This window comes from Sceloporus undulatus, chromosome 3, assembly GCF_019175285.1.
Source record: "Sceloporus undulatus isolate JIND9_A2432 ecotype Alabama chromosome 3, SceUnd_v1.1, whole genome shotgun sequence".
Classification (NCBI taxonomy): Eukaryota; Metazoa; Chordata; class Lepidosauria; order Squamata; family Phrynosomatidae; genus Sceloporus; species Sceloporus undulatus.
Genome location: NC_056524.1, coordinates 77,779,965 through 77,807,414, shown reverse-complemented (window position 1 = coordinate 77,807,414; position 27,450 = coordinate 77,779,965). Strand labels below are relative to the sequence as shown.

At 41.6% G+C, this 27,450-nt stretch overlaps 1 protein-coding gene across 1 annotated transcript in view; it reads right to left on the bottom strand.

The window, feature by feature from the left end:
- Positions 1-27,450, bottom strand: part of CFAP47 (cilia and flagella associated protein 47) — a 350,299-nt gene that overhangs the window by 19,434 nt on the left and 303,415 nt on the right. Inside the window, exons 59-62 of the mRNA XM_042458393.1 lie at positions 20,756-20,915; positions 18,984-19,081; positions 16,231-16,392; positions 1,919-2,090 (exon numbers count right to left, since the gene is read on the bottom strand). Coding sequence (XP_042314327.1) covers positions 1,919-2,090; positions 16,231-16,392; positions 18,984-19,081; positions 20,756-20,915 — 592 coding nt within the window. The remainder of the gene's footprint in view (positions 1-1,918; positions 2,091-16,230; positions 16,393-18,983; positions 19,082-20,755; positions 20,916-27,450) is intronic.

Genomic DNA, 27,450 nt, shown 5'->3' with positions numbered 1-27,450 from the left:
GTGTGATGGGGCAGCTAAAAAGGCCAATGCAATTCTAGGCTGCATCAATAGAAGTATATTGTCTAAATCAAGGGAAGTAATAGTGCCACTGTATTCTGCTTTGATCAGGCCTCACCTGGAGTACTGTGTCCAATTCTGGGCACTGTCATCAAGTTTGGATTTTAATAAAATTGTGGAATAAGTGGACTTCACTATAACCCCAAAGTGACCTCCTAGAAGAGCCACCATTAACCCAAAAGCAAGGAGGACACATAGTAAGCCTGCATGGGAAAAGGCAGGATCTCTAGAAAATAGACTTGGAAAATCCCCACAGGAAGTTTGTCTTACTTCCAAAGGTAAGACAATAACCTTGGTCTCACACCTAATGGACTGGTGATCAGCTTAACGACCCAGCCACTGATCTGTTTGCCCACCTGATTGTGTCCAGACCTAATCACATTGTTGCAACTTCAATAGCCCAGGTAAACAAGCCTTTGTCTTGCACTTTTTTTCATCGCTACAGGTTAGATTCAGCCTATAAAAGCCTAGGGGTTTGAGACCCTCAGTGTGCTATCACCAGATTACAGAGTGGTCCACACCAGTCTGAACTCTGATCTTAGCTCCCTCAGTCATCTTTCCCCAAGTTCCGGCGGCTGTGAATCTCCATTCATCCAAACCTGCATCGGACTTCCTGGAGAAGACTTTTATGGTAACATATCTCTCATAGTGGTGCCTCTCCCGAATTAACCCCTTTGCTTTCCACCAGTATTGAATGTGTGTGTGTGTGTGTGTGTGTGTGTGTGTGTGTGTGTAACCCTTGCTGTATGTGTGTTTCTACTTTAATAAGTTTTAGATATTTAATTGGACATAGTTAGTATCCGCATCATCTCTCTAAGGATTTCCTGATGACCTTTGGTATACAATGCCCACTGAAAATAGCTAACTTTTCCGATAAGGAACATTTCCCCCATTTGTTAGTAATGCAGCCTGAAGGTATTTTAAAAGACACAAAACTTCTGTGCAAGCAGGTCGCTATAAGCACAAATAGGCAGGGTAGTTCTAAATCTCCACAGTTGTCTTTGTGTGACATGAATATGGGGGCCTTTGTGGATAGTGTGTTCCATGTGCAAATTTAGATTCCTGTATATAAAAGGAATTCATAAGTTGAGAAAAGATTTCCAGAAATTCTGAGAGCTGACGTTGTTTTCCAGGACCCAAGCATGGGAACCCTTTACCAGAACCCATGGGTCCAGAAGTAGAGGCATGAAACCAAGATTGCAAGCCCATTAATATGGGGGGGGGGGCGAAATCCTAAGAGGAAATTGTTCTTTGTTATTCTATAAAGTCTGTACAAACTAGCATTCATACACCCATATGTATGGCTTGTCTGTACCTAGCATAAAGTCATAGGATTTGCTGGAGGACAATGAAAAACAGTGGTTAGAAAAGAAAAAGCAACATTCTGGAAGATAAGGACTCTAAATCATAGGGAGAATCTTTGCATATCCATCAGGTTTGCAGCAGGGGCAAGACCAAAAGACATGGTGCCACACTCCATGGCATTAAAGTCTATTAAACTAGCTTTTAAAAAAAAATGGTAAGGCAGTATTGATGATGGATTTACAAACTCCAGAATATAAATGAGTTAGGTCTTCCCACTCTACCAAATAATGAGAATTGACACTAACCCCAGAGTCAGGGAACAGCATCTAAAGGGCTTTTGTCATTCATATATAACTAATAAACATAAATGCCATACTATATATATGAATCACACATCTAGAGATATAAGATGATTAATTCTAATAAGCTAAAAGATATGCAACAGTATTCTGATTTTTTCAAAGAAGATGATGTATTAGATGAGGGAAAGGAGGACCCATGTTATAAATTCATACCAGTTGCAAAGTATGAGCAGGTACTTCCTAATACTGATTACCTTATTGGTTTGCATGGTGCAAATACTACATTGAAGATCAAGGTCACAATTCCAGTTTTGAAATCCCGTTCTTTCTTCATTAAGTTTATAGCAACTGCAGATTTGAGCTGAGATTTCACTGTTTCAGATTCAAACTCAATGTCATACAAAAATTCATCTGTTGTAGAGAATCCTAAAAAAGACAAAGTCATTGTATACATGTATGTGACTTGACCTTTTAAAGCTGCTTTTGCTACCAATGACAAATGGTCAATGAAGAATAGGCAGTCCTCCAAATAGTGGCTGAGCACAAACAAACTTTGCAAGTGTAATCCTATGTACAGTTACTTATAAGTAAATCCCATTGTATCCAATGAAGCTCACTCCCTAGTAATCTTGCTTAGAATCACTACTTTAACTTCATACTTTTTAAAAATGAAAACTGATATTTAATCATTTCCCCACAGATATGAATTACAAATACACTGTAGATCACAATCTAAATATATCTAAGGTCAGTTTTGACATCCTATAGTAGATATATAATTGCAATGTTGTTGTTATTCAATTGTTTAATCAGTTCATAACATTCTGCTGTTTTATGGGATTATGAAGTATCTCCAAGAGTAGAGGAGGCAACATATAAATATTTTAAATACATAAAACTCTTTTTTCTCATTTATGTTTTTGTTTTCCCACCATAATTTGCCATGTAACAGAATAATGTGTGCATGTGTAACTTTTGCATATATTATTGGTCCCTGAGTACAGGATAAAAAATGATTACACAAGATGACAGAAGATCAGCTATGAATCAAGTACTAATGCTATAATGTAAACAATATACATCCTCATTAAGGGTCGGGCTTCCATACACAGCAGAGCAGCTCCTTGTCTGTGATGTAGTGAAAGCTAGCTTGTAGTACTGTGAAGATTTCAAAGTCTTAGTCATAGTCAATTACATACTGTAAAACCTAGATCATTAGATTACAAATAGCAACTAATTTAAAAACATACCCATGTATACTCAAGGGTACCCTGGGTAACTGATAAAGGTATTGGTGCATGCAAGTACAATAGATGTTCCCTTATTTTATGTTTTTTTCCTCTCTAATGTAAAGCTACCTTATTTTTTGTCCAATTTTAATAACTGTCCTTGATCATTTCTAAAACATCTTAGTACACTATTCAGATCAAGTAATTTGCAATAAATGCAATGTATGGATGGTTGACTAGTGTTCTAAGGCTAATATGGCACCAAGAAATGATAAGCTATGGTAAACTGACAGGTTATGAAAAGAGACTAATTCTATGGTTGAGATCTTGGGTCAAAGATTTAGGACCTACAGCTTTAGATCATATGGAATCATAGTCTTATTTTCTCAGTGATATGCATACTATATCATTAAGGTATGAATACCATTTTCTGTGTTTGTCAAAGTGATCTGTTGCTAATTGTGTGTTAAAATAGTGCACTCACAGTAGGACACATTTGAAAGCTCATAATTATTCCTCAGCACAAAATGTCACCACACAGAGCGTCTAACATAAAAACCAGCTTAGTGGGAAGAGGAAGGATGACATCACTTGAAACCTACCACAGAGACAAAATTGCTACTGCTGAGCAGATGTTTCCTTCTGCAATCAAATCATTGTATACAGCACAGAGAATGTACAAGTTCACACTGTTCAGATATACTGAATTGTGGCTGGCAATTGTGTTGTACATTCTGTCAATGCATTTCTATATTAGCTTTGCTTCCTCCATATGTAAATAGCACCTGTTTTCATTCACTAATAATGAATATCTGTTTATTTTTACTGAGGGCTTTCTGTTTTATTAACGGCACTATATATCTGATAAACATTCTCAATGAATTTTACAGCACCTGAAGATAAACATGTTTTTAAAATGTCAATCTAGAGTAGGTAAAACCAACTCTTTGGCAGTCCCATCCCTGTTCGTGAATCTTCACTGCAAATCTAATATAGAGCAGTTCAAAAAAAAGATGATCAGATTTTCAGTAAAAACTACAAGTGCTGAAAATGATCACCATATAATGGAAACCCCACTGTGAATATGTTAATATTTCGGTTTTAGTATCTAGACAGCTCCTTGTCACACATGCTGCCTAAATGGAGTGGCAACTGCTAGAAACAACAACAAACAAAGAAAAAAAGCTATATATCATCACTTCAAACATAATTTCTAAGGCTATGTGAGTAAAATTAAATGATGAATGTTCCAGTTGTTGCTAAAAGATCCCATTTAATGAAAATGGTAAAATCAGGGGGGGGGGGGGAACAGACAGGCAGGAAGGGGCGGCTTGAAGCCATCCTTTCCAAAGACAGATTGGCAACCACACGCCACAGCCCCAATGCACCTTGAACCTGGATGAAAAGCCAGCTTTACCAGTCCTGATGCTCCATGGCAGCTTCATGATGTTGCATTGCTGAAGCATCATGAAGCTGCCCATGTCTGGACAACTGAGTGGCTTCAAGCCAGCTCCCCGGCATCATTGGGACATGCAGCGTCTAAATGCTGTGTGCTGATGACACCTGGAAGAGGGCTTTTTGGGGCCATCTGTTCCGGTCCTGTGAAACCATTACAAGCACGACTAGTATTGCAAGACTGCATCATGCCATATGACTAGTATTGAAAGACTGCAGCAAGACTGCAGCATCCCTTGTTTCTACCCACCCAGAATTAACAATAGGTGTGATGCAGCATACTTATATAGCTAATGCATGCCATTCTTTTAAGGTTCTGATGTCAACTAATTTAGACAGGGTGGTCCATGGTCATGGACAGAAAAAACATAGCAATACTGTAATGGCTAAGCAGGGCAGCCTCAACTAATTTCTGATGTGGGGAATACCATCAACATATCAGGTGCAAACAAGTCTGCAAAATTCTGTTAGGAATTCTGTATATGGAAACCCTATTCAGATATCCACTTTTAGGGTTAACTGAAGATACAAAGAGGGAAACATGCTGCCCCTAACCCTTTCTATTGTCACTCCACTCAAGTGAAAGTCAACATGTCTGAAACAATGGGTCAAAGGACACAGACTTTGCTTGAGCTGGCAGGGCAGAGGTAGGGCCCGGCCCAGCTTCAGGCTCAAACTAGGACTCTAGCTCAGCCCTCTCATCCTCTGAGTTCTCATACACACTGGGCATGGCACTTCCACTCTTTGCCTGCCCATGTAAGCTCACACCTTTACTGGCGTCTTTCACTAGTAGGGAAACTCTTGTGAGGTTTGGGCACGGGCCATGGCTTCTGTGTCACCATTTTGGACACACTGGAGCAAAGAGTTGGCACACATAGTGGCAGGGGAGAAGTGGCAGCAAAAAGGAGCTTTCAAATTTGGGACCATGCTTAAGCTTTGTGAGCTTTGCTGGGACTTGGCTGACAGGTTGGGCTTGGGCTGCTGCTCCTGCTCTCTTTCATCAGATCATAGAATCATAGAATAATAGAGTTGGAAGAGACCACAAGGGCCATCCAGTCCAACCCTGCCATGCAGGAAATCCAAATCAAAACATCCCTGACAGATGGCCTCTGTTTAAAGACCTCCAAGGAGAGAGATTCCACTACACTCCGAGGAAGTATGTTCCACTGTCGGACAGCCCTTACTGTCAAGAAGTTCTTCCTAATGTTGAGATGGAGTGAGAGAAGAGGTAGCAGAAGAAACCATTTTCTTGTAGGAGAACACTTGAAGCTGTGTGGAGAAGACATGTTTTCTGCTCTGAGAGCATTTCTAAAGAACGAGGTATAAATAAAATAAAATCTAATAATAAATAAATAATGTATATGGGGAAGGAGTATCTGTGCTTGATTATTGGAAAGAGTCCTTTGTCTTGGAGTGGCTTCTGCATTTAAAGTCTCTCCTTTCCCAGTTCACACCAGCCTCCAGTCCAGAGCATGTGGCCTCTGTAAACCTCCTACATACAGACCAGCTGTACCTTTCTCTGCCCCGATGAGGAATTGAGAGTCCCGCCTCTCTGGGGAGAAGCTTCTCCCTTACATTTGGTCACCTTGGGAGCAGCAACTGAGCTTCTGGCTAAGCAGCAACCAAGAAGCCTCTTGTTCTCATTGGATGTTGCTGCAAGACTGGCATGGGTGAGAGGCTTCTCAGTCACTTCTTAGCCAGCTGCTCAGCTGCTGCTCCCAGGAAGACGGGGTGTAAAGGGAGCAGTGACTGAGCAGCCAGTCAAATAGTGGCCAAAAAGATTCTCTCCTGTGCCGGCCTTTACTGGAAGACTGAAACAAGCAAGAAGGTTCTCAGTCACTGCTCAGCGAGTTGCTCAGTTGCTGCTCCCAAGGTGACTGAGTGCAAAGGGAGCAGTGACTGAGATTGAATTTTGAGATTGAATTATTTTGAATTTGTAGTAGAGCAGTAGACCTAATATAAAAAAAATATGCCCAGGGGAGCGCTAGGATTGTTTCCCAAGAGGAAAGGGTGTGGTAGCCTGAAAAAGTTTGAGTACCACTGGTTTATAGCATTAGTGCTCATGGAGTTAATATTAATAAAGGAGTTCTTGATTTAAGAACAAGTGTAAAACTGGTAAAGGACTTCGGAGTTTTGTAAAAGAATAAAAAGCTTATAACTGTAAAATATGCTCTTATTAGAAAACATCAAATTGTCTAAAAGAAATGTCTTTGTATAAAAGGATGAAAGGTGTCCTTCAGTGCATGTAGCCATCCATGAGGTACAAAGTCATTTTTCTACATAATGAGCTAGATATTCGTCACAGGTTTCCTGTTTAGGGCTTCTTCTTAGCTGTCTTTAAATGAGATGATGGGCATAATTTATGGGTATATCTGTGTCATTTCAGTAAGACAAGTTTCATAAGGGCAACTAAGAATTTGTTGTTAAGTTTCTATTCCTTTTGGGAGCAATCATGAAAGAACAACTGAATTAAAACTGACAGGCTGAATCTACTTAAGGGCTGTATCCCAGCTCCATTGCATAATATCCTTGTCCCAGTTTGACACCTTTACTGCCACACATCCTTTTTAAAATAAAAAATGAAACAACCATACTGGACCCCCATTACATAGCCACATTGGTGCCAGGGGGCTGTTTCTACGGTGTGCACATGTTTGCCTTATCAATTTATGTCTGGTTACTCAGCTGCAGCAGCTATGGGGTTGTTGCCCTTCCTCCTAATACTCAAGCAATCATGGGCGGACATCCAATGGAATGGCATCTGGGCTGGAAGAGGGAGTTTGTTGGGGGTTGCTGGTGGTGTGTTTCTGTGATGGTGCACATGCATGGTGGGCAAGTGGCAAAAAAAAAAAAAATCTCACAGCACAGCTTGATGCTGCACAGTGCAGACTGCCTGTGGGTATTTGGGCTGCCTTTGGTTTGGGTGATGCAGACAGCGGGGATTTGACTCACTTTCAGATAATGTAGGATGTAGTTGCTTTTTCCTGCCTGTCTGTTCTGACCCGTAGTGCCGGAATCACACATTGGTGAGCTGCATTTGAATACATACATGACTTCTGGAGGCAGTGGGTTGCACCAGAACCTATATAGGCATGTTTGTGTTGAAATTTTGAAGCATTTAAATTAGTTGTTTCCTGTATTCCAACATTCAGTGTTTAGCTCTGTCTCCACCAGTGTTCAGAAGTTAGAGCAAGTGCAGTATTGTCTGGAAAGGGGAAGGGATTTAAATCACTTTTGAAAGATCTTCAGCCATGTGTTCCACCAAATAATTTATCTGAATGATACATTCATTATACACTTGACTAAAAGCCCTATTTTTAAATTTTTAAATGTTGTATTTTTACAGCCTAAAACACGTAGGTTTACCTGAATGGTGTGTTTAAACTAGAGGGATTCATATAATCTACAATAAAATAATGTTCATATTAAAAATTGACATTTTAAATTAATTATGCAGGAAAATGTTTTAAAGGATAATTTATTCATTGTCTAAAATGAAATGGTCAGATCTGAAGTTATAGATCTTTTTACACAGCTGACAGATTTCAGAATAATTTAGAGTCAGTTTGAAAAAGACAAACCCTTTGTCATTAGTTGAAGTAGCCTTCTAAAAACCACCATATGGGTTATATATTCTGGCTGTTTTTCCTGTCACCAGTAACGTTAATGAGGACTATGAATTATAATAAAAGGCATCTCTATAGGGTGTACAACAAACAACAGTGAACAAGAACAAATAATCTCATACGTGCATTTATTCACTTTGAATGCTGTAAGAAAAAAATGGCTTGTCTCTGAACGAGAAAGTCTTAGCCTTCATGCCCTTGTGCACACTTAGAAGCTTCTGTTTAGAACTACTGCCCTTGACTCCTTTTTGGACTGAAATTGAACCCCTTGAATTAACCCTAAAGTAATTTCAGGTTGTGTGTGTATATGCCTTCAAGTTGCCTGTCAGCTTATGGCTACCCTATGACTTTCATCAGGTTTTCTTAGGCAAGGAATACTCAAGAGGTGGTTTTGCTAGTTCCTTTCTCTGAAATATAGCTAAAGCACCAGGTATTCATTGGTAGTCTCCTATCCAAGTACTAAACAGGCACCAGGTGTTGTTAGGAAGTTTAGGCCCTATCTTCAGGTTAGACCCTGGTATTGGTTGTTATATCCCTACAAGTCAACTCTCACTTAATTGTCAGAGGATGTTGGCCATTGTTTTCCTTTGAGGATGAGAGGGTGTGCTTTGCCCAAGACAGTGAGTTTCCATGGATGAGTAGGGATTTGAATCCTGGTCTCCTGGAGTCTTAGTCCAACACTCCAACCACTATACCATGCTTAGCAGTTTCCCACTCAAAGATTTCAGGAAAGTTCCTGACAACTATATAGTGGTTTTGGCAACAACTAATTTGTTCAATTCAAATTGAGAAGTGAAGACTTGTGCACTTAACAGTTTTCATTAGTAACTTCCTAGATAATGTATATTAAAATGATATATTAATTTGGTCAGCAAACTAATAATAATAATAATAATTCTAAAAATCTGCAAATTTATTCATGTTTTTGTGTGCATGTATTTGGCTGATTTATTAACTTCTGTTCTCCCACCTCCTTTAAGGAATATTTGTTACATCATTATCTTTTCCAGAGTTGTAGGTGTTCGCTCCCAAATCTGCATATATGTGAATTTACAGTGAACTATTTTAACACTATTTTTAATCCAACTGTGAGTTTTCCTTCTGAAGGGGGGGAGAGCTCCTTCTCTTTTCAGTGGGTGGAGACCCTTGAATATATCTCAACTGTAGTATGTGCAAAATCAGGTATACAGGGCTTATCTTTTCGAAAGATGGTCTTTAGCCTGACAACATGTATGTCAAATGCTGTCATGTGTAGACAGACACATTGTGCCAAGATCTCTGGAGATGGATGGTACAGTATTTTTCTAAATGCATCTTAATCGCATCCTTTCTCAAAAGTATTCTCAGCTTTTAACTAATCCCTCATATCTATACATAATATTTCCTCTTTAGACAGCCCTTATGTAGATTCAGCCTGCCAGTTTTAATTCAGTTGTTCTTCCATGATTCCTCTCAAAAGGAACAGGAAATAATTCATTCCTATTCTTATTTTCTTTAAATAAAGTTATTGGAATAACTGCTTTCCCAAATTTATATTCTACTGTTTGTTTTTCAAAAATAGCTTAACTATGAATATATTGTAGTATAGCAATTTCATCCTATGCCTGTGGTGTTTCTATAAAACTCATAGCCAGCTGCTTATCTTAAAATTTAATTATTAGGCCCATCTGCAAAGCTTCAAACCAACTTGCTGTCATGGGTATCAGTACTGTAGATATGCGACTGCTTGCATTTACAGGAATATAATTTTTATGTATATTTCATAAATTGTTCTGAGCTTACTTTACATTTTTGTCATCTTTATGCATGCAGAGATCTCAGATGAGAAGAAAAATTTAGAAGTGAATAGTAAACAAAAAGGACTTCATCTTAACCTAGGGAAAATCATTTTCAAAAAATATGATTGTGCAGGTTTGTTTCCAGTTTGTCTTTCTATTTGGGAAAGATCACATTAAAAAGGGATAAAGAATTATTGTGAATGAAAGTGAAGAAAAGCAGAAAATATGCACTGAAGGACTGAACTAAAGTGAAAAGACTGAACTGATGGAAGAAGAAAAGTTTAGAACATTGATTCCACCACACCTGGAGGGGCAGTGAAATGGGGAGGGGATGAAGAAAAAGGGGACAGCAGATGGGACTCAATCAAAATACTGGTGTTCAAGAAAGATAAGTGGAACCAGCAATCCTTAGTATAGTGGTGGATATGAAAGTTGCATTAAACTTCTTCTCAAGGCCCTTAGAACCACTGCACAACTTCACTGATTGCTTCATGTGGTGGTGTCTCCTGTTCTTGGCCTGCCTGTGCAAGCTACTCACTTAGCCACACTTTCCACTAGTAGGATTGGGAGGGCAGCATCAAAAAGGAGCTTTCACATTTTGGACCCTGCTTAAGCTTCATGAGCTTTGCTGGGAGTTGTCTGGCAGGTTGGAGCTGCCCTACTGCTCCTTCTTCTTTTCATTTGGATCAACGGACAGAAGATGTAGCAAAACAATGTTTATGGGGCAGGGAGAACACTCGAAACTGTGTGGAGAAGATGTTTCTCTGGGGCAGGAGGGGGAAGATTATCAAAGGTTGATTCTTGGAAAGAGTCCTTCGCCAAACCGCGCGACTCCCTCGCGGAGCAAAAAAAAGCTCCAAAATGCCAATGGCGTACTCGTGATGTCATAAGTGCCGCGCGACATGCGGACGCACAGTGTCCACTACGTCAATATGGCCGCGGCTGTGTGGAACAGCCGCCGCCATATTGTACGTATTCACTACGTACTAGGGTCAGGGGAGTGCGGAAGCACCGCCCCTTCCTAATTCTAATACGTAGTCAATACGTATTTTATGGCGGTCTGTAATCCGCCAGTATCACATAAACTCATACAATGATATTTCTAATTCAAGAAAGAAGGATTATGTGACTCAAGACAGGAACATATTTTACCTGACTAGACAGTATACTGTGCAAAACATATGTGTCACAAAGACAACTCAAGGTCTCAAAAAACTTGTAAGAACCTAGCTGATACACCATCCATATCCTGAAAGCATCAGTAATAGCCACATGGCTATATCTTCGAAACGAACCATACATTGTGATAGGTTAATGAACAGAACACAGAATCTTAGAGTTGGAAGAGACCACAAGGGCCATCCGGTCCACTGCCTGCCATCCAGGAACTCACAGTCAAAGCATCCCCAACAGGTGGCCACTCAGCCTCTGTTTAAAAATCTCCAAAGAAGGAGACTCCACAACTCTCTGAGGGAGTGTGCTCCACTGTCAAACAGCTCTCACTGTCAGGAAGTTCCTCCTAATGTTGAGGTGGAATCTCTTTTCCTGTAGTTTGTATCCATTGTTCTGGGTCCTGTTCTCTGGAGCTGCAGAAAACAAACTTGCACCATCCTCAATATGACATCCCTTCAAATATTTAAACAGAGCTATCATATCAACCCTTAACCTTCTCTTCTCCATGCTAAACATCCCCAGCTCCCTAAGTCTCTCCTCATAGGACACAGTTTCCACACCCTTCACCATTTTAGTCACTCTCCTTTGGACACGCTCCAGCTTGTGAACATCCTTTTTGAATTGTGGTGCCCAGAACTGGATACAGTTTTTCAGGTGAGCCCTGACCAAGGCAGAATACAGTGGCACTATTACTTCCCTTGATCTAGACAGTATACTTCTATTGATACAGCCTAAAATTGCATTGGCCTTTTTAGCTGCCGCATCACACTGTTAACTCATGTTCAACTTGTGATCTACTAGGACTCCTAGATCCTTTTCACATGTACTGCTGTTAAGCCAGGTGTCTCCCCTCCTATGTCTATGCATTTTATTTTTTCGCCCTAAGTGCAGTACCTCACATTTATCCTGTTGAAGTTCATTTTGTTAGTTTTGGCCCAGCTTTCTAATCTATTAAGGTTATTTTGATCCTCTCCTCTGGGCTGTTAGTTACTCCTCCTAATTTGGTGTCAACTGCAAATTTGATAAACATGCCCTCTATTTATTCATCCAAGTTGATGATAAAGATGTTGAATCACACTGGGCCCAGAACAAAACCCTGTAGAACCCCACTAGTGACTTCTCTCCAAGATAAAGACAAGTCATTGTTGAGCACCCTTTGGGTTGGTCAACCACTTACCAATCTACCTAGCAATTGCACTGTCTAGCCCACATTTTACTAGTTTTTTTGAAAGGATTTCATGGGGGACCTTGTCAAAGGACTTACTGAAATCAAGATATGCTGTATCTACAGCATTCTTTTCATCTATCAAGCTGGTAATTTTATCAAAAAAGGGATCAGATTAGTCTGACATGATTAATTTTTGAGAAACCTGTGTTGGCCTTTTGTGATTGTGGCATTCCCTTATAGATGTTCACAGACTCTCTGTTTAATGAGCTGCTCTACAATCTTTCCTTGTATTGATGTCAGATTAACTGGGCAATAATTGTTGGAATCCTCCCCCCCCCCTTTTTTTTTTTTTTTTTTTTTTTTTGGAGACAAAAATTGCCATCTTCTAGTCTGCTGGGACTTCTCCTGTTCTCCAGGAGTTCTCAAAGATTATTGCCAATGGTTCTGAGATTACATTTGCCAGTTCTTTGAATATCCTTCGATGTAGTTCTTCTGGTCCTGAAGACAGAGGCCCAGTACATACCACCAAGAAGCGGCATCCAGGCGGTGATTAGAGGGTTAGGGACCGCACACCAATCGCACGGTCCCTAACCCTACAACATCATGGCGGTGGTGTAATGGCGGTCTCCCGTCACCGTCATTGTGAAGTAAGAGATGCACAGCGTTTAGACTTCGCTGCACATTGCTTACATCACAAGTGTGCCAATGGTACACAGTGTCCCAAGAAGAACCCGGTTTTTCCAGGTTCTTTGTGGGGCAGAGGGATGCCATGCAGCTTGGCTGCTGGGGCGTCCTCCCGCAGGAAAACTGTCTGCCTCCAGCCCACCTTTTCAGGGAGATATGTACCAGGCCTTAAATTCATTTTTATTAGCCAAATATTCTCGTAATACCTCTTTATTTATTCTGTGCTGTGACTCCCCTATTGTACCCTAGGCTCCATTTTTCTCATGTTGAGCACCCTTTTCCTTTTCTCAGAAGACTGAGACAAAGATGTTGAGTAATTCTGTCTTTTCTCTGTCCCCAGTTAACATTTCGCCATCTTCTCCATGTAGAGTCCCTACCATTTCCTTCTTCCATTTGTTATGGACATACCCCAAAAAAGCCCTTTTTATTCTTAACCTCTCTAGCAAGCCTGAGCTCATTCTGCTCTTTAGCTTTTCTGACTTTGCCCCTACACATGTTCACTATTTGTTTGAATCCCTCTTTGGTGATTTCTCCCTTTTCCTATTTCTTATAATGCCCTGTTTAAAACGTAGCTCCATTGAAAGTTTTTTAGTCATCCAGATTTCTTGAGACACCTCCCATTTTTCCACCTTGTTGGAACAGTTTGAAATTGTGCTTTCAGTATCTCCCTTTGGAGAAACTCCCATCCATCCCTTCTCTTTTAGTATTCCTGACCACAGGATTACCCCCAGTATTTCCCTAAGTTTACTGAAATCAGCTCTCCTAAAGTCTAGAATGCATGTCTGACAATGCCTGGCTTCTCTTTTCCACTGTATAACAAACTCCAGGAGAACATGATCACTCCCACCTAAGGATCCCACCACTTGCACCCCATTTACCAAGTCATCCTTGTTGGATAGGTTCAGATCTAAAATAGCTGATCCTCTTGTTGCCTCTTCCACCTTTTGGACAATGAAATTGTCTCCCAGGCAAGTGAGGAATTTGCTAGACCTTAACGTTTTGGCTTGGTTTGATTTCCAGCAAATATCAGCATAGCTGAAGTCACCCATCACTACTACATCTCTCCTTTCTGAATGTGTGCTCATCTGTTCTAGAAAGGCATTCTCTAATTCCCCAGTCTGACATGGGGGTCTATAGTAGACTCCCATAATAACATCCCTGTTGTTTCCATCCCCTTTAATTTTTATCCAGATGCACTTCAGCTGACTTTGAGGATTGAAACCCTGGATCTCCTCACAGGTGTAAACATCCCTCCTTTCCTGTTTGGCCTATTTCTCTTATAAATATTATACACACTGTTATTCCCCCCCCCTTTTTTTTTTTAGGTTTAGAATATGGCTTCTCCTTTAGATTCTTTTTCAAAAGAAGATGTATGCAGAAAATATAAACTTCATTAAACAAACTTTTATAAAATAATACACACTTATAAAAAGAGAGAATATCATCCTTTCAGATTAGTCATCATTCATTGATAAAGATTACATGATAAAATTAGCTTACACATTGTAAATTTCTTAGGGGTTACTTAAGTGCACTGATATATAGAAATGTAGTTGCTATTGCTAAAGATCGTTTACAGAAACTACTACTGGGGCTCCATATTGCACTAACACTTGAGATGCATTTGAAGATTACAGAATACTATAAAACTGACTAATGAAAGAGTATCCCAAAATTTTACAGCCATTCGTATATTTCCAGTAACATGAAAAACCCAGTCTAGCATCTAGGGATGGAAAGAATAATAATACTTGAAGGGAAAAAATGAAAAGAGGACTTTTTGGGTGTCCAAAGTCTCAACAAAGATACTTCTCCTCGATCATCTTTCTTCTTCCCCAACTTCAAATAGACAAGGACTACTCTTGTCCCCCATCCCACCCTAGACTCATCTATTTCCTGTCCTTCTTTATCTGCAAGGTGGGGAGCAGCCCAGGGAGGAGGAGTTTTGCAGGCTGTTTTCCAATAGATAGCAAACAATGACAAAGTCTGCATCATTTTAATAAACCAGCTACAGTATCAGAACACAGGTGGTGCGCCTATAGTCTCCTGATCCCCACTTGGCTTCTACTCTTACCCTTCCAATGCCATACAAGCTGAACATGAATCCAATGGCACTTTTGTACATGTATTCCCTAGCAACAGGCATACTGACTCTGATACTGAAGGAAATATGTGGTCACAGTGACTAGTAGTCACTAATAGCCTCATCCTCCCCTTTGTCCACTCCCCCCTCCTTTAAAGCCATTCAAGTTGGTGCCCTTCACTACATTATGTAGTTGCAAAATCCACTTTAAGTATGTGTGAAGAAATACTTCCTTTTATCTATCCTGAATTTCCCACCACTCAGCTTCTCTGAAAACAGTATTTTCTCAATTTATGTGTTATTTTGTACACGCCTATCATTTCCCCCTTATTCTTCTTCTATGTCTTGCAACATTTCCCCATGGGGGAGCTGCTCCAAGTCCTTGATCATTTTGATTGTCCTATTCCATACCTTTTCCAAGTCTGCAAAATCATTTTTCAAATGCTCAGGCAGAACTGTACATAGTGTTCCATGTGGTTGCAACACATACTTGTACAACAGTAGCATGATATTAGCATTTTGTCTTTGTTTCCCTTTCTAGTTATGTCAGAAAGAATTTATTTACCATTTTCACAGTGTGCACACTGATTTACCTTTTTCACAGCATGCACACACTGGTCAACATTTTTAATGAGCTATCCATCAGTACATCAAGCCATGACGAACACAGTTCACATACGTGTATATGTGAACCTGGGACTTCTTGCAACAAAATGCATAATTTTATACTTGCTTACAACAAATGACATTTGTCATTTTAAGATTCAGTTTGGAGAGATCTTTGTGAACTTATTCACAATCTGTCTTTGATCTTCCTACCCTAAATCTTTTTGTGTCATCAGCAAACATGGCCACCTCATTACTCACTCCTAACTTCAGATCATGAAGTTTAAAAACCCTAATCACAATGAATAAACTCATAACAGATTCCTGGGGAACCCAGTGTTTGCAAGCCTCCACCACAAGAACTGGCCATGAATTACTATTTTTTTTCTTTCCTGTGCTATAACCAATAACCATTCCCTAAGGTTTTCTTTTACCTGACTTCTGGATAGGGTGCTTGATGAGGGACTTTGTAAAAAAAAATCTTTCAGAAGCTCAAGTAAACAGCTTCTGCTACATCCTCCCATGTATTGATATTCTCAATTAATGATAAAAGGATAATGAAATATAAACCACCTTAGCAGAAGGCATGTTGATACTTTTTTAGCAGGACCCTTCCTATGTACATTATCTTTAATAACATTTTCCACCAAGTTACCCAGAACAGATGTTGGGCTAATTTCCTGGTGTATATTTAGACTTGTGACAACTGTACACCTGCTGACTTATTTTCAGGATAAAGAATATCTATACTTTTATCCCCTTACCTTCAGTCACTTGAACTCCATCATAAATGGTATTGCTCTTAGAAGGAGCTACAGTTAAAGAGTCTTGGGTGATGTTTGAACCAGATGCGCCAGGAACCACACCAGTCAATAGCACTTCCACCCTTTCTTCTAATCTACTGCGGGCTTGGCAGCATACAACCACTAGAAAAAAATATTGTGCAATATTATTTCTTAATTTACATGACTCAGATTAAGACACGTCACAAAGATAAGCACAGATCCATGTTAAAAGGTTGTATATAGTCTGATAAGATCTCACAATCCTATTTTCATATTTTTCCATCAGAATTTGAATGTGTTGCTGCTTCAACAGGTGTTGATGTTAGCTGCTACAATTCTATAGCATGAATTCACATAGATGGGATCTCCTTTAGAGGTCTTGCTGTAACTTCAGGAAGCCCAGTTTAGCACTGGCAATCCCTACTGGAGTGCCCATTGACAGTTCCTCCTTCTGAAACAAAGGGATGAAGCAGACAGCAGGAAGTAGTGGCCAGAAGATGCTCCCAACCCAATAACACTGCGGCCCCAAGGACACCTTCTTTCACAGTCCCAAAAGATCCACTCCTTCCACGACTGGTTTTGGGTCCCAGGACAACTTCAAGGTACTCCAGGAGTGTGTGCCATGTAAACACCACAACCCTGGACCAGCCACAAGCCACCCCCATCTGCCTGTCTCTTTCAGGTTATAGTCTACAGCACCTGGTATTCATTGGTGGTCTTTTATCCAGTACTAACTAGGGCTGACTCTTCTTAGTTTCCAAGATCAGACAGAATATTCTCTGAAAATGCCAGCCACAGATGCTGGCAAAACATCAGGAAGAAACTCTTCTAGAACATGGTCACATAGCCTCAAAACCGACAAAAAACTATGGATGCAGGCCATGAAACCCTTCGATTCCACAGAATGTGGTGACTTTACGATATTTAAGCCATCTTGCATCTTTAACTTAGGTAGCTTCACCTCATGTCCACGTTGACAGTAAGGGCTGTTGGAATTATGTGGGCCAATTTATTTAAATTGGTTGAAATGCACACAACTTTACCACTGTATTAAGGCTCACAGAGAAGTTACTGATCAAAGAAGGCTCACAAAGAAGTTACTGAGGCCAGGCATAGTAGGGCTACTTTCCTCCCAAAAAATTATGATACACAGATAAAAACTTTATCAGACAATCAATAAAAAGAACATTCCAGTCTGTACAAGGAAAAATAAAAACTTTCCAGATGACACACATTATGTTTCCCCCATTGCTCTATTAAAGTTATTTACAAAAGTTACTTGTTAATACACCAGATATTTCCATAGGTTTATATGAGAAGCTGGCATACTAAATTCATATGTATTGCTACCAAGCTAAGAGACAAATAGATGCCAATGTTTATGTATGGTAGGATGGTGAAGTACCAGGTGTTTGTTGTAGGACACATTTATAGTCACTTTCAAAACATCCATGTGTTTGTACCCAGGGACAAAAATAGGTTTTGCACTGATGTCATTCTATAAATTATCCAAGTATTTAAAGTATACAAATATATAATACTTGATATATAGTACTTGATGTGGGCGCTGTGTTATGCAAAACAGAAAAAGAGAAAATGATGGCAATATTTAGTAATCCATCTTTAATTAATGTAAGTGCAAACTAATAAAATGAAACCTGTAATTAACATCACATTGACATTTTTCTTCAAACCAAAAGTCCTTAATAAATCTGAGCAATGACAATTCAAATATTTCCTATTCCATTAAGTTCAATAATTTCATTCTTCAATAAGCCATTCAATTACATCAAGACCACCAAGAAAGACTATCATTTTCATTCCTTGATGAAAACATTTCTATATAATTGACTAGCACATTTTGAAGTGCCCTTATTAGCCCACATGGTGTGTTTTTATGAGGCTATTAAGTTATAAACTCATTCTCAATGTTCTTAATAGTTACCCAAAGAAAGAACAAATTAATTTTGTGATTGTGCTCTAATATAAATGCTTATATTAGAAAAAGAAATACCACCCAAAATTTGAAATATATTGAGAGCAAGAAGCGTGGACCAACCACAAGACTGGGTTGGGATTTGATTTAGAGGTGTGGAGAACAGTCTACTTCAACATGAACTGATGAGCCAATCTGCTTCAACTCATGTTTAAATCTGAATCTTTATTCAGAAACCCAGATCGTCATACCTACCATTCAGTCTCTCCAAGGAATCAATTGCTTTTGTGTGCCTTCAAATCATTTCCAACATTTCCCGAAAAACTGTTATTGAACTTGGAATAAACTGAGGCAAATAGTTCAGTTTATCAATTACAAATGTAACAAGATTTGTGTCCTCATTGTTCAGTGTGTTGTAGTGGTTTGAGTATTGGACTTGGACCCTGGGAGACCAGGGTTCAAATCCCCACTCAACCATGGAAACCCAATGGGTGGCCTTGGGCAAGTCACACTCTCAGCCTCAGAGGAAGGTAATACAGTATTACAAACCTCTTCTGAACAAAACTTGACAAGAAAACCTCATAATAGATTCATCTTAATGTCATCGTAAGTCATAAACAAGTTAAAGGCACACAATAAGAAAAAGAAGGAAGGATGTGGTAACAGTGATATTTAGAGGACAGAGATAAATTTAGTAAAAGGTGATTTATTTGATCATATTAAGGTCTCTAGGAAATGTCATTCTATCTGAGTATTTATTTATCTATTTGCATTATCATCTCTCTGCTCATATTACCTGGTGCAGATTTATAGGGTGGTGCTTCAGGGATTCCATGAATTGGGTAGATCCAGTTGAATCCCAAGATTTTTTCATCCTTAGTTATTACAGTGTTGCTGAGAAATGTAAGTAAAAGCTACATTAATATGGTCATTCTGGAAAATTCATGGAATTAATATTGATCTAAAACAATGTAGTTTCCCAACATTACTTTGGAAGTTCTTGCATGCCCACATTAAAATTTACTTAGTTTAAAAAAATCCACTGCTTCAGAGAATCCTGAATAGTCTTCTTAACATTTATCATTTTAAAAAATGGGGAAAAAACATTAAAGTAGCAGTGTTTGAAATTAATACCACAGGAATATTTTTTTTTTAATGGAGCTGGACACAAATACATACTATTATGTTCCCAGCACTGTACTGGTCTTCTTTCCTTTTATGTAGTTTTCAGCACCCTCACCAATGATTTTACATTACCACAACTCTGTAGTGTAATAACCTCAGGCTTGTATGAAAAAATAGATTTTTCTAATTTACAAATTATGAACAATCCAAATATATTTTGTACTGAGTAAAATCTAACAAAGGAAACATTTGTAGCAATATCTGAACAGTCTATGTGGGTTGGGTAACGTTGGCAAAGCCAGGGGCCTCTTTCTGAGTTGCTCCATATATTTCCTTTGGTTTCTATTTTTAATCTCTAAAAAAGTTCCATTTTTTAAAACTTAATTTTAATCAGAGATAATTTAATCAATCAATCAATCATCATCATCAATAAATCAGTAGAATTACCTCATATCAGAGTCTTCTCTCTTTATTATTGTCAAAGTTAGGTTGCCTTCTTAAAAATCTGTTACTGTGTATACTCATATATACACACACACACATATATATATACACACATGCACGCGCACACATAAACACACTCATAAGTCTAGAAATTTTTGTTAAAAAAACAACCCAAAAAACCTGGGTCAACTTATCCATGAGTCAATCTAAGTACTGTATCAAAATAGGAATCATTGGCCCATTACAGACCGCCGAGAAGCGGCGGTCTGCCGCCGCTGCCGGTTGCAGCGCCCGGGAACCACAGCAGCCAAACTGCGCGGTTCCCGGACGCTGCACAGAAGGAGCGCGAAAATCGCGCTCCTTTCTGGGCCCTGGGAAGAGACGCCACGAGGCGCTAGTCACGCACTCGCGCCATCACTTCCACCATGCGACGTGCGGACGCAGAGCATCCGTTACGTCAAGATGGCGGCGGCTGTGTGGAACGGTCGCCGCCATTTGTTACGGACTCAGTCCGTGCTAGGGTTAGGGGTGTCTGGAAGAGACGCCCCTTTCTAACCCTAGCACGGACTGATTCTGTCCTAGGGTGCCCGTTTATAATGGGCCATTCTCTTCTCTGAGCAAAACAGTGAAAGGTGACAGCTTAGTCCATCCTGGAAGAAGCTAAAAGAAGCACCAGTCCTGTCTATTCTGTTAGCTGCAGCACTGCTTCTGATCTTTTTTGAATGACTGGACAAGAAAACAGCAGTATTCTTTGGCATCATTTTATTTGCCTCACCCTTTACATCCTTTGTTACATGTCCCTCAACATATTCATGGGTTATATCATTGGTCTCAAAAGTGGGGAGTTCAGGAGGACTTTGGGTAAAAACGGATTTCCCAACCTCTACTTATAGCAAAAGTTCTACAAAAATTATGAACTTAAATCATACAATAACTAACAATTATTAGAAAATCAGTAAATGTAATCAATCTTATATGCCCAGTGTTTAATATAATTACCTGGTCAATATTTTGCTTGATTCAATGGCATCATCATAAGACCAGGTTCCATGATCTGCTTTCACAACTTTAACAACAAGCACAGTTTCATACAATTTCATGGAATAAGGTGCAAATAGCACTGGGATATCAAGCTTGCTTTTTGGAGGCAAAAAGATACCTTTAAAAAAAAGGGAAGTCAATTAAATATTGTATATTAAAGCAAATTATTTGTCACTATCCTTCCAGAATGATGTTGGTCATATATATTTAATATCAGCTTCTCTGAATCACAACACTTTGGCATGTAATATATATTTTTAAAAAACTGATTATAGGAGTGCCTTAGTCTGCCAAGTACCAAAATCAATATGCCACAAAATTCAGTTAAAGATTGTTTGTCATTTCTTAAATGGAGGAGGTTCCTGGGGTTTTGGCTGGGCTGGAGGCCTTAAAACCTCTGCTTTTGCCTTCCCACACCCACCCATTCCATCGGTCTGTCTGCAAGTTGCAGAGGAGGAGGCTCCTGGGGTGTTGGCTGGACTGGAGGCCTTAAAACCTCAATTTTTGCCTTCCCACACCCACCCATTCCATCGATCTACCTGCGAGCTCTGGAGGACGAGAAGGCACTGTACACCCGCCTCTGCCTTGCCCTCCACCCACCCGCCTGTATCTCTGTAGAGGTCTTTGGCCTTATATGAACCTTGAACTGCTATAATTGTCCCCTTTTTATTGTAATTATGACAATTATGTATTTTATTATGTCTGATAAGTTACCTAGATTATGGTTCTTTGATATATTGTATTTGGTATATATTTTTTCTTCTTCCTTTTCCTTCTTCCGGGTACTATGTTATGTTGATATTTAATATGTTAATATTGTTTTGATTTGAACCTGTGTTGAAGGACTGGGAAAGGGATTATTTATGAACTTCATTGATTTGTAATGCTTTTATATCTTCATTTGATTGATTTTGTATTTATATTGTTTATTGATTTTGTTTTGTTTAAGTATTGGTCAGGGGATTGGGAAGGGATTATTTGTATTTTACTGTATTTTCTGTATTGTATTTTCTTGCTGCTGTTAGCCGTCCGGATTCCCCGTGATTGGGCAGGATTCAAATAAATCTATATCATTATATATATTATATATAAACACAGCATAACAGCTTAAGCATTAGTTTCTGATAGTCAAAATAGTGACAACTAGGTAGACTTGAAGTTACAAGTGAATACTCTCTCCTCTCAATATTAACAGAAATGTCAACAAAGAATCATAGAAATAAAAGCAGCATTTGCTTTTTTGAGAATATTTCTGATCGACTATCATATTATATTTCTGGTCTAAATCAAAAGAAAACGTGTCTAGTGGTGGTCCTTCTGTTGGGGATGCTTTGATTTAGATTTCCTCAGTGGCAGGGGGTTGGACTGGATGGCCCTTGCGGCCTCTTCCAACTCTACGATTCTATGGCGGGTTACAGACGGGCAGGGGAAGACGTCTTGGAGGTGTATTCAGCTGAATACGGAGCCTCCAGACGGCCCGCCCCAGGGGCGTGCTTCAGGTGTTGGAGCTTCCACACGGGGGGCAGTGAAGACGCCTCACCTGGGTCCGTTTCGGACCCGGAGCTTCTATACCGCCGCCTCGGAGGACGCTGCAAAAAGAAAGGCAGCTTCCGCACAGGCGGCCCAAAGCGCGGCTTTTTTTTCTTTTGCCGGCTGGTGGATGCGCAGCTGCGCAGCTACAGCGCTAAGCAGCGGCAGAAAGCCTATGTGCGCATTTAAAGCGCCCAAGCCCCTTTAAACTTTCTCTCATCTACGAGGCCATGGAGGCTGGCATCTATGTGCCAGGGAACCCCAGCATCAACATCAGAGGCCAGCAGATCGGGCCCCTGATACTGGCTGACTGTACCTACCCCATTCGGAAGTGGCTCATGACCCCCTTGAAGAGAAAAAGAAGAAGAAAGCAGGGGAGACTGTGAGGGATGCCCTGGCAGTATTTTTTTTTCTGACAACGAGAATCTGAAGGATGGCTCCTGTGCCTTCATCTGTGATGTCAGAGTGCATTGTACTGTAATAGCATAAGCACATGAATAAATGTATCCCATTATCCACAGTTTGAGTCTGCCTATCATTCCTGATCTGTGCTGTGGGCATGTTTTGCCACGTGCCTGAGGGGGACACACACAAACACACACACACAAAAGGTCTCCTGGCGCCTGTTTTCCTGGGGCAAAAAGATACATCAGCTCCAACTGCCAATTGCCCCTTTGACAATGTATCAATCCCCCTCAAATTCAAGCTTTCCTAATGGCCCATTTGAATGTATCAATGGGGCACCCAGAGGGCATCTATTGGGGGAGAGATTCAAACTGCTCCTCTGAAAACTTTCATTGGACTAGGACCACCTTGGCCTAACGGCCCAGAGCCGCAGGTGCCCATATATACCCGTGGCAACTGTGCAATACCCCAGGACGGCGATCGACATGGCAGAGCCACGCAGGAGGGTCCCGGTCCGAATCGCTTATTGGACCGATGAGGAGGTCGGGATCCTCCTAGACTCCCTGATGCCACAGGCAGCTGCGAGAAGGGTGATGGCTAGCACCAACAAGCCCAACCGGGGGCATTTTCTCGAGGCATCTCGTGCCCTCCGAAACCAAGGGTTTCAAAGAATGCTGCACCAATGCAGAGTAAAGTTTAAAACTCTGAAGGCAGCGTTCTTTGAAACCCTGGAGGATTTCGGAGAGGCGCCCCCGGTTGACAGGCAGCCACCATTCTTCTCGCGGCTGAAGGACCTGTGGATCAGGGGAGATCGGCCCAGACCTGAAGATCGCCGTCCTCCAGGTAAGCCAGAGCTCTTGCCATGCCCTGACCTACCCTCCTTGACCCTTCCCTTGCCCTCCTCTCCTTCCTGCATGGTGCCAATGCCATCCCTCCTCTTCCCTTCTGCAGGCGTGCGGCCGAGGCGGAGGCGGAGGGAGGGAGGGCACCCTGCCAGGTCGCCCTCTCCACCATCCTCGGGGGACGAGGATGTCCCCGAGGGTGGGCCACAGCCAGGACCAGCTGCTGTGGCCCCTCCGCAGCCAGAGCAGGCTCCTCTGGCGGCAGGTAGGTCCCCAGGGTGAGGGGTGGGGGTTGCCTGCCTGCAGCCCCCACGACACTTGTGCCCTCGTCTCCCATGCCAGCATGGTAACTTGGGCCCTTCCTTCCTCTTTTGCAGGGCTTGAAATCCTCGCTGCTGTTGCTGCCGCCGAGGAAGAGGAGCCTGGGCCGAGCCGCCGCCTGCCAGGACAGCCAGGGCACTTGGCCCTCGATGCCAGTGCCCTGGATCGTGTCCTCCAAGCCCGGCAGCAAGGTAAGTGTAGAGGTGAACCCAGGGAAGGGAGTGGGGGCACCCAGAAACCCTGCCTGTGGGAGTGGGTGATGGGCTGCACAGGCTGATTCTAACCATCCTCTTTCTTTTCCCCCCACAGAGAACCGGACGGAGAGGAGGTTCGCTGCGCTGGAGGAGAAAATGGACAAGCTGGCGGAGAGAGTCTCCTCCATGAAAGAGACCCTCCAGGAACTCCTCTGCCGGCTGCCCGCCCCACCGCCTCCTCCCCCTCCCTGAAGCAGCTTCCCTCTCCTGCCCCCTCTGCCATCCCCCCTTCACCACCCCCCTTCACCCTCCCCCTTCCCTTTGTATATATTGTATATAGTAAAATATTTTTATTGTTGTTATTGTTGTAAATAAAAAACTTTATTTTTTAAAAAAAATTTGTGTGGTTAATTATGCGCAACTGCGGCGGTGTGGCTGTGAGTGTGAATGAGGCGCAACTGTGCAGTCTAAAGCTAGGCAGGAGTGCTGTGAGGTAGCAATCTCCAAACTCTGTCCTCCCAGGCGTTTGGACTTCATGTCCCAGAATCCCAGACCACAGGGCAAGGTGGCTGGGGATTCTGGGAGATGAAGTCCAAACGCCTGGAAGGACAGAGTTTGGACATTGCTGCTTTGGGGACCAGTGAGCCAGGCATGGTGGGAGGAGAGAACAGGAAGGGTAGAATAGAGTAGATAGGGCTGGGAGGGAACACATGCCCTGGGAAGCGAAATGATGTCTTTATGGGACATCATGGGACCTAGTGCCTTGTCAGTGCTCCCTGCCCCTTGATCCCAGGCCCTCTCTAGTTGCCCTTTGCCTTTGGGGGCAAGTTTAGAGGGCATCAAAAGGTCTTGGGCACATTCAAGCTCCGGGGTCTCTTTTTTTTTTCTTTTGCCGCATGAGAGGTGCGCAGCTTCGCAGCTGCAGCGCTAATCAGCGGCGGCAGAAAGCCTATGGGCACATTTAAAGTGCCCAAGCCCCTTTAAAACAAAGGTGGTCTCCTGCCAGCTGGTGATCAGCTGGTGTTGGCATCCTTGTCCACTTGCACGTTGCCAATGTCACCAGCATCATGGATGCCTCCTCTCCTTTGGTCCCCGCGCTCCTGCTGAATCTGCAATGCGCAGCCACAGCTGTCTCCGCTGCCACCGCTGTCCCCCTGCCATCTCCCCTCACCTCCTTTGTACATATGTCAATATTTACAGTTTTAGCGTTTTTTATTGTTAGGTGAAAATGGCACAGGAATGTGTGTAGGGGTGCACTTTAAAGTCCAAACTTTCCAAGCAGCGCATGCGTACATGTTGCTCTAGGGTTAGGGTAGGGTTAGGAGGCTTAAAATGCGCCGCAGCTGTGCCTCAGCTTCCACAGCTGCATGGCAGCAGACGTTGCAATTAAAGCCTGACTGCAAACTGCGCATGTTCCAAGACCCCAACTCACTATGCAACGGAGCTTTTAAATGGGCAACTTAAAGTAGCAGCGTAGCAATTCTGGTGTACCGGTGCATCAGCTCTCATGGCTTCTTCCCCTTCTCGATATGTGTCAGCATTCAGGTAGGACTGCTCCAGTTTCTGCAAAATGTTTGGCTGGGACCATATAGCTATGAGGTCAGCCGTCTCAGTATGAGACCAAGACGTCCCCCTGCCTTTTTTCGGGGTGCTGGTGGATGGCTGTGCCATCCTGCCTGGTGGCAAAGGGGAGCCGCCACACAGCTGTGCCAGGAGCAGCCAAACTGTGCCCGTTCCCAGGTGAGAATGGGGCAGGAATGTGTGTAGGGGGTCACTTTAAATCCCAAACTTTCCCTTTTCACTTTCTACAACCAAAACATCCGCCGGCAAAAGTTACAACTTCCCGCGGTTCTAGCAACGCATGCGCACAAGTGGCTCTAGGGTTAGGGTTACGAGGCTTAAAATGCGCCGCAGCTGTGCCTCAGCTTCCACAGCTCCATGGCAGCGGACGTTGCAATTAAAGCTTGGCTGCAAACCACGCATGTCCCGGGAACCCGACCCATTATGCGACACAGCTGACACGGAGCTTTTAAACCGGCAACTTATATTTGCGGCGTAGCAATTCTGACGTATCGGTGCAGCAGCTTACAGACGGATATGCGCAGGTACGCCGCAAATCAAAAAGAAGCGGAAAAAAGCAGCACCTTTTTAATGCCGCTTCTTCCCGCTTGGGGCGTGCAGGGGACGTGTTCATGACGGCATTCAGGTAAAGCCCGTCTGAAGGCTCTACCTTCATGACGTCATGAGTACATCCCTTTTTGCCCGTCTGTAACCCGCCTATGATTCAAATACAAATCTGAAGTGCTTCTTTTTTTCTTTTCTTTTTTTTAACCAGGAACACCAGTATAAATATCCATAGAGCATTTCCTGGTTACTGTTTGTGGATATTACCTAACACACTGATTTCCAGAAAAGGCCATGGGATTTACAGAGAATGGTATGGAGGTTGTCACTATTGAAACTAGGGGCACATATTGATATTAGCACTTTCAAAAGTGTTCTTTTGCCATTTTACCATTTCATTTTATTTTGTTCCTGGCAAGACCAAAAGGCACTTAGTGCAATTGTTATCCAGGGATAACTAGATTTGAAATATCTGGAAACTGTCTTTTTGGGAAAGGCTACCCAAAAGTATGGGATCCCATCTTACAAGCCATTCAGTTGAGTTTGTTATTGTTTTACGTCCCTTTTTTTGCTCACCAATATGTCATTGTTTGCTTTCCCTTCAAATACCATTTGTTAATAGACATGGTAATAAAACAGAAGTGGGAAAATATACCTCATTGGCTTCATGCAATCCAGGCTATTTTAGAGGCTCACAAGGCCCACAGGACATGGCCATGGGAGGGTGAGTGTATGGGTGCAATTATACTACATTTTTGGCTCTAGCATGACCATTTTAGGACCCAAACAAGCCTTCTGTAAAACAGAAAGTAATTCAAAAGTCAGATTCTAATTCACTTCCTGTTTACAAAAACAGAAGCCTCCATTGGGCTTGAAGAACTGGGTAGGGCCATAATCATGGTGAAATTGCTCCCTTTTAGCCATTTTTTTTTTTAAAAAATGGTTGTGGTGGAGTGGTACAGTTCTCAAGGCTCCCTTTGACTCCCAGTCCATAGCAGTCCCCACCCATATATTAAAGTTTATTAAGGAAAGGTGTGCTAATTTGAGGAAGAGGTTACTGGTTCACAGCCAGCATTAATTGGCTGGCAACAAAGATCAGCCAGTGAATAAATGTTTGATTAGAAATGTTTTGATCAGAAATGCTTTGAATACCTCTAAGCACATGCATATGCAGAACATGCTTTTGTACAACCAAATCAGTGCTTTTTCTTTGTCTACCCACTCTGTACTAATACAC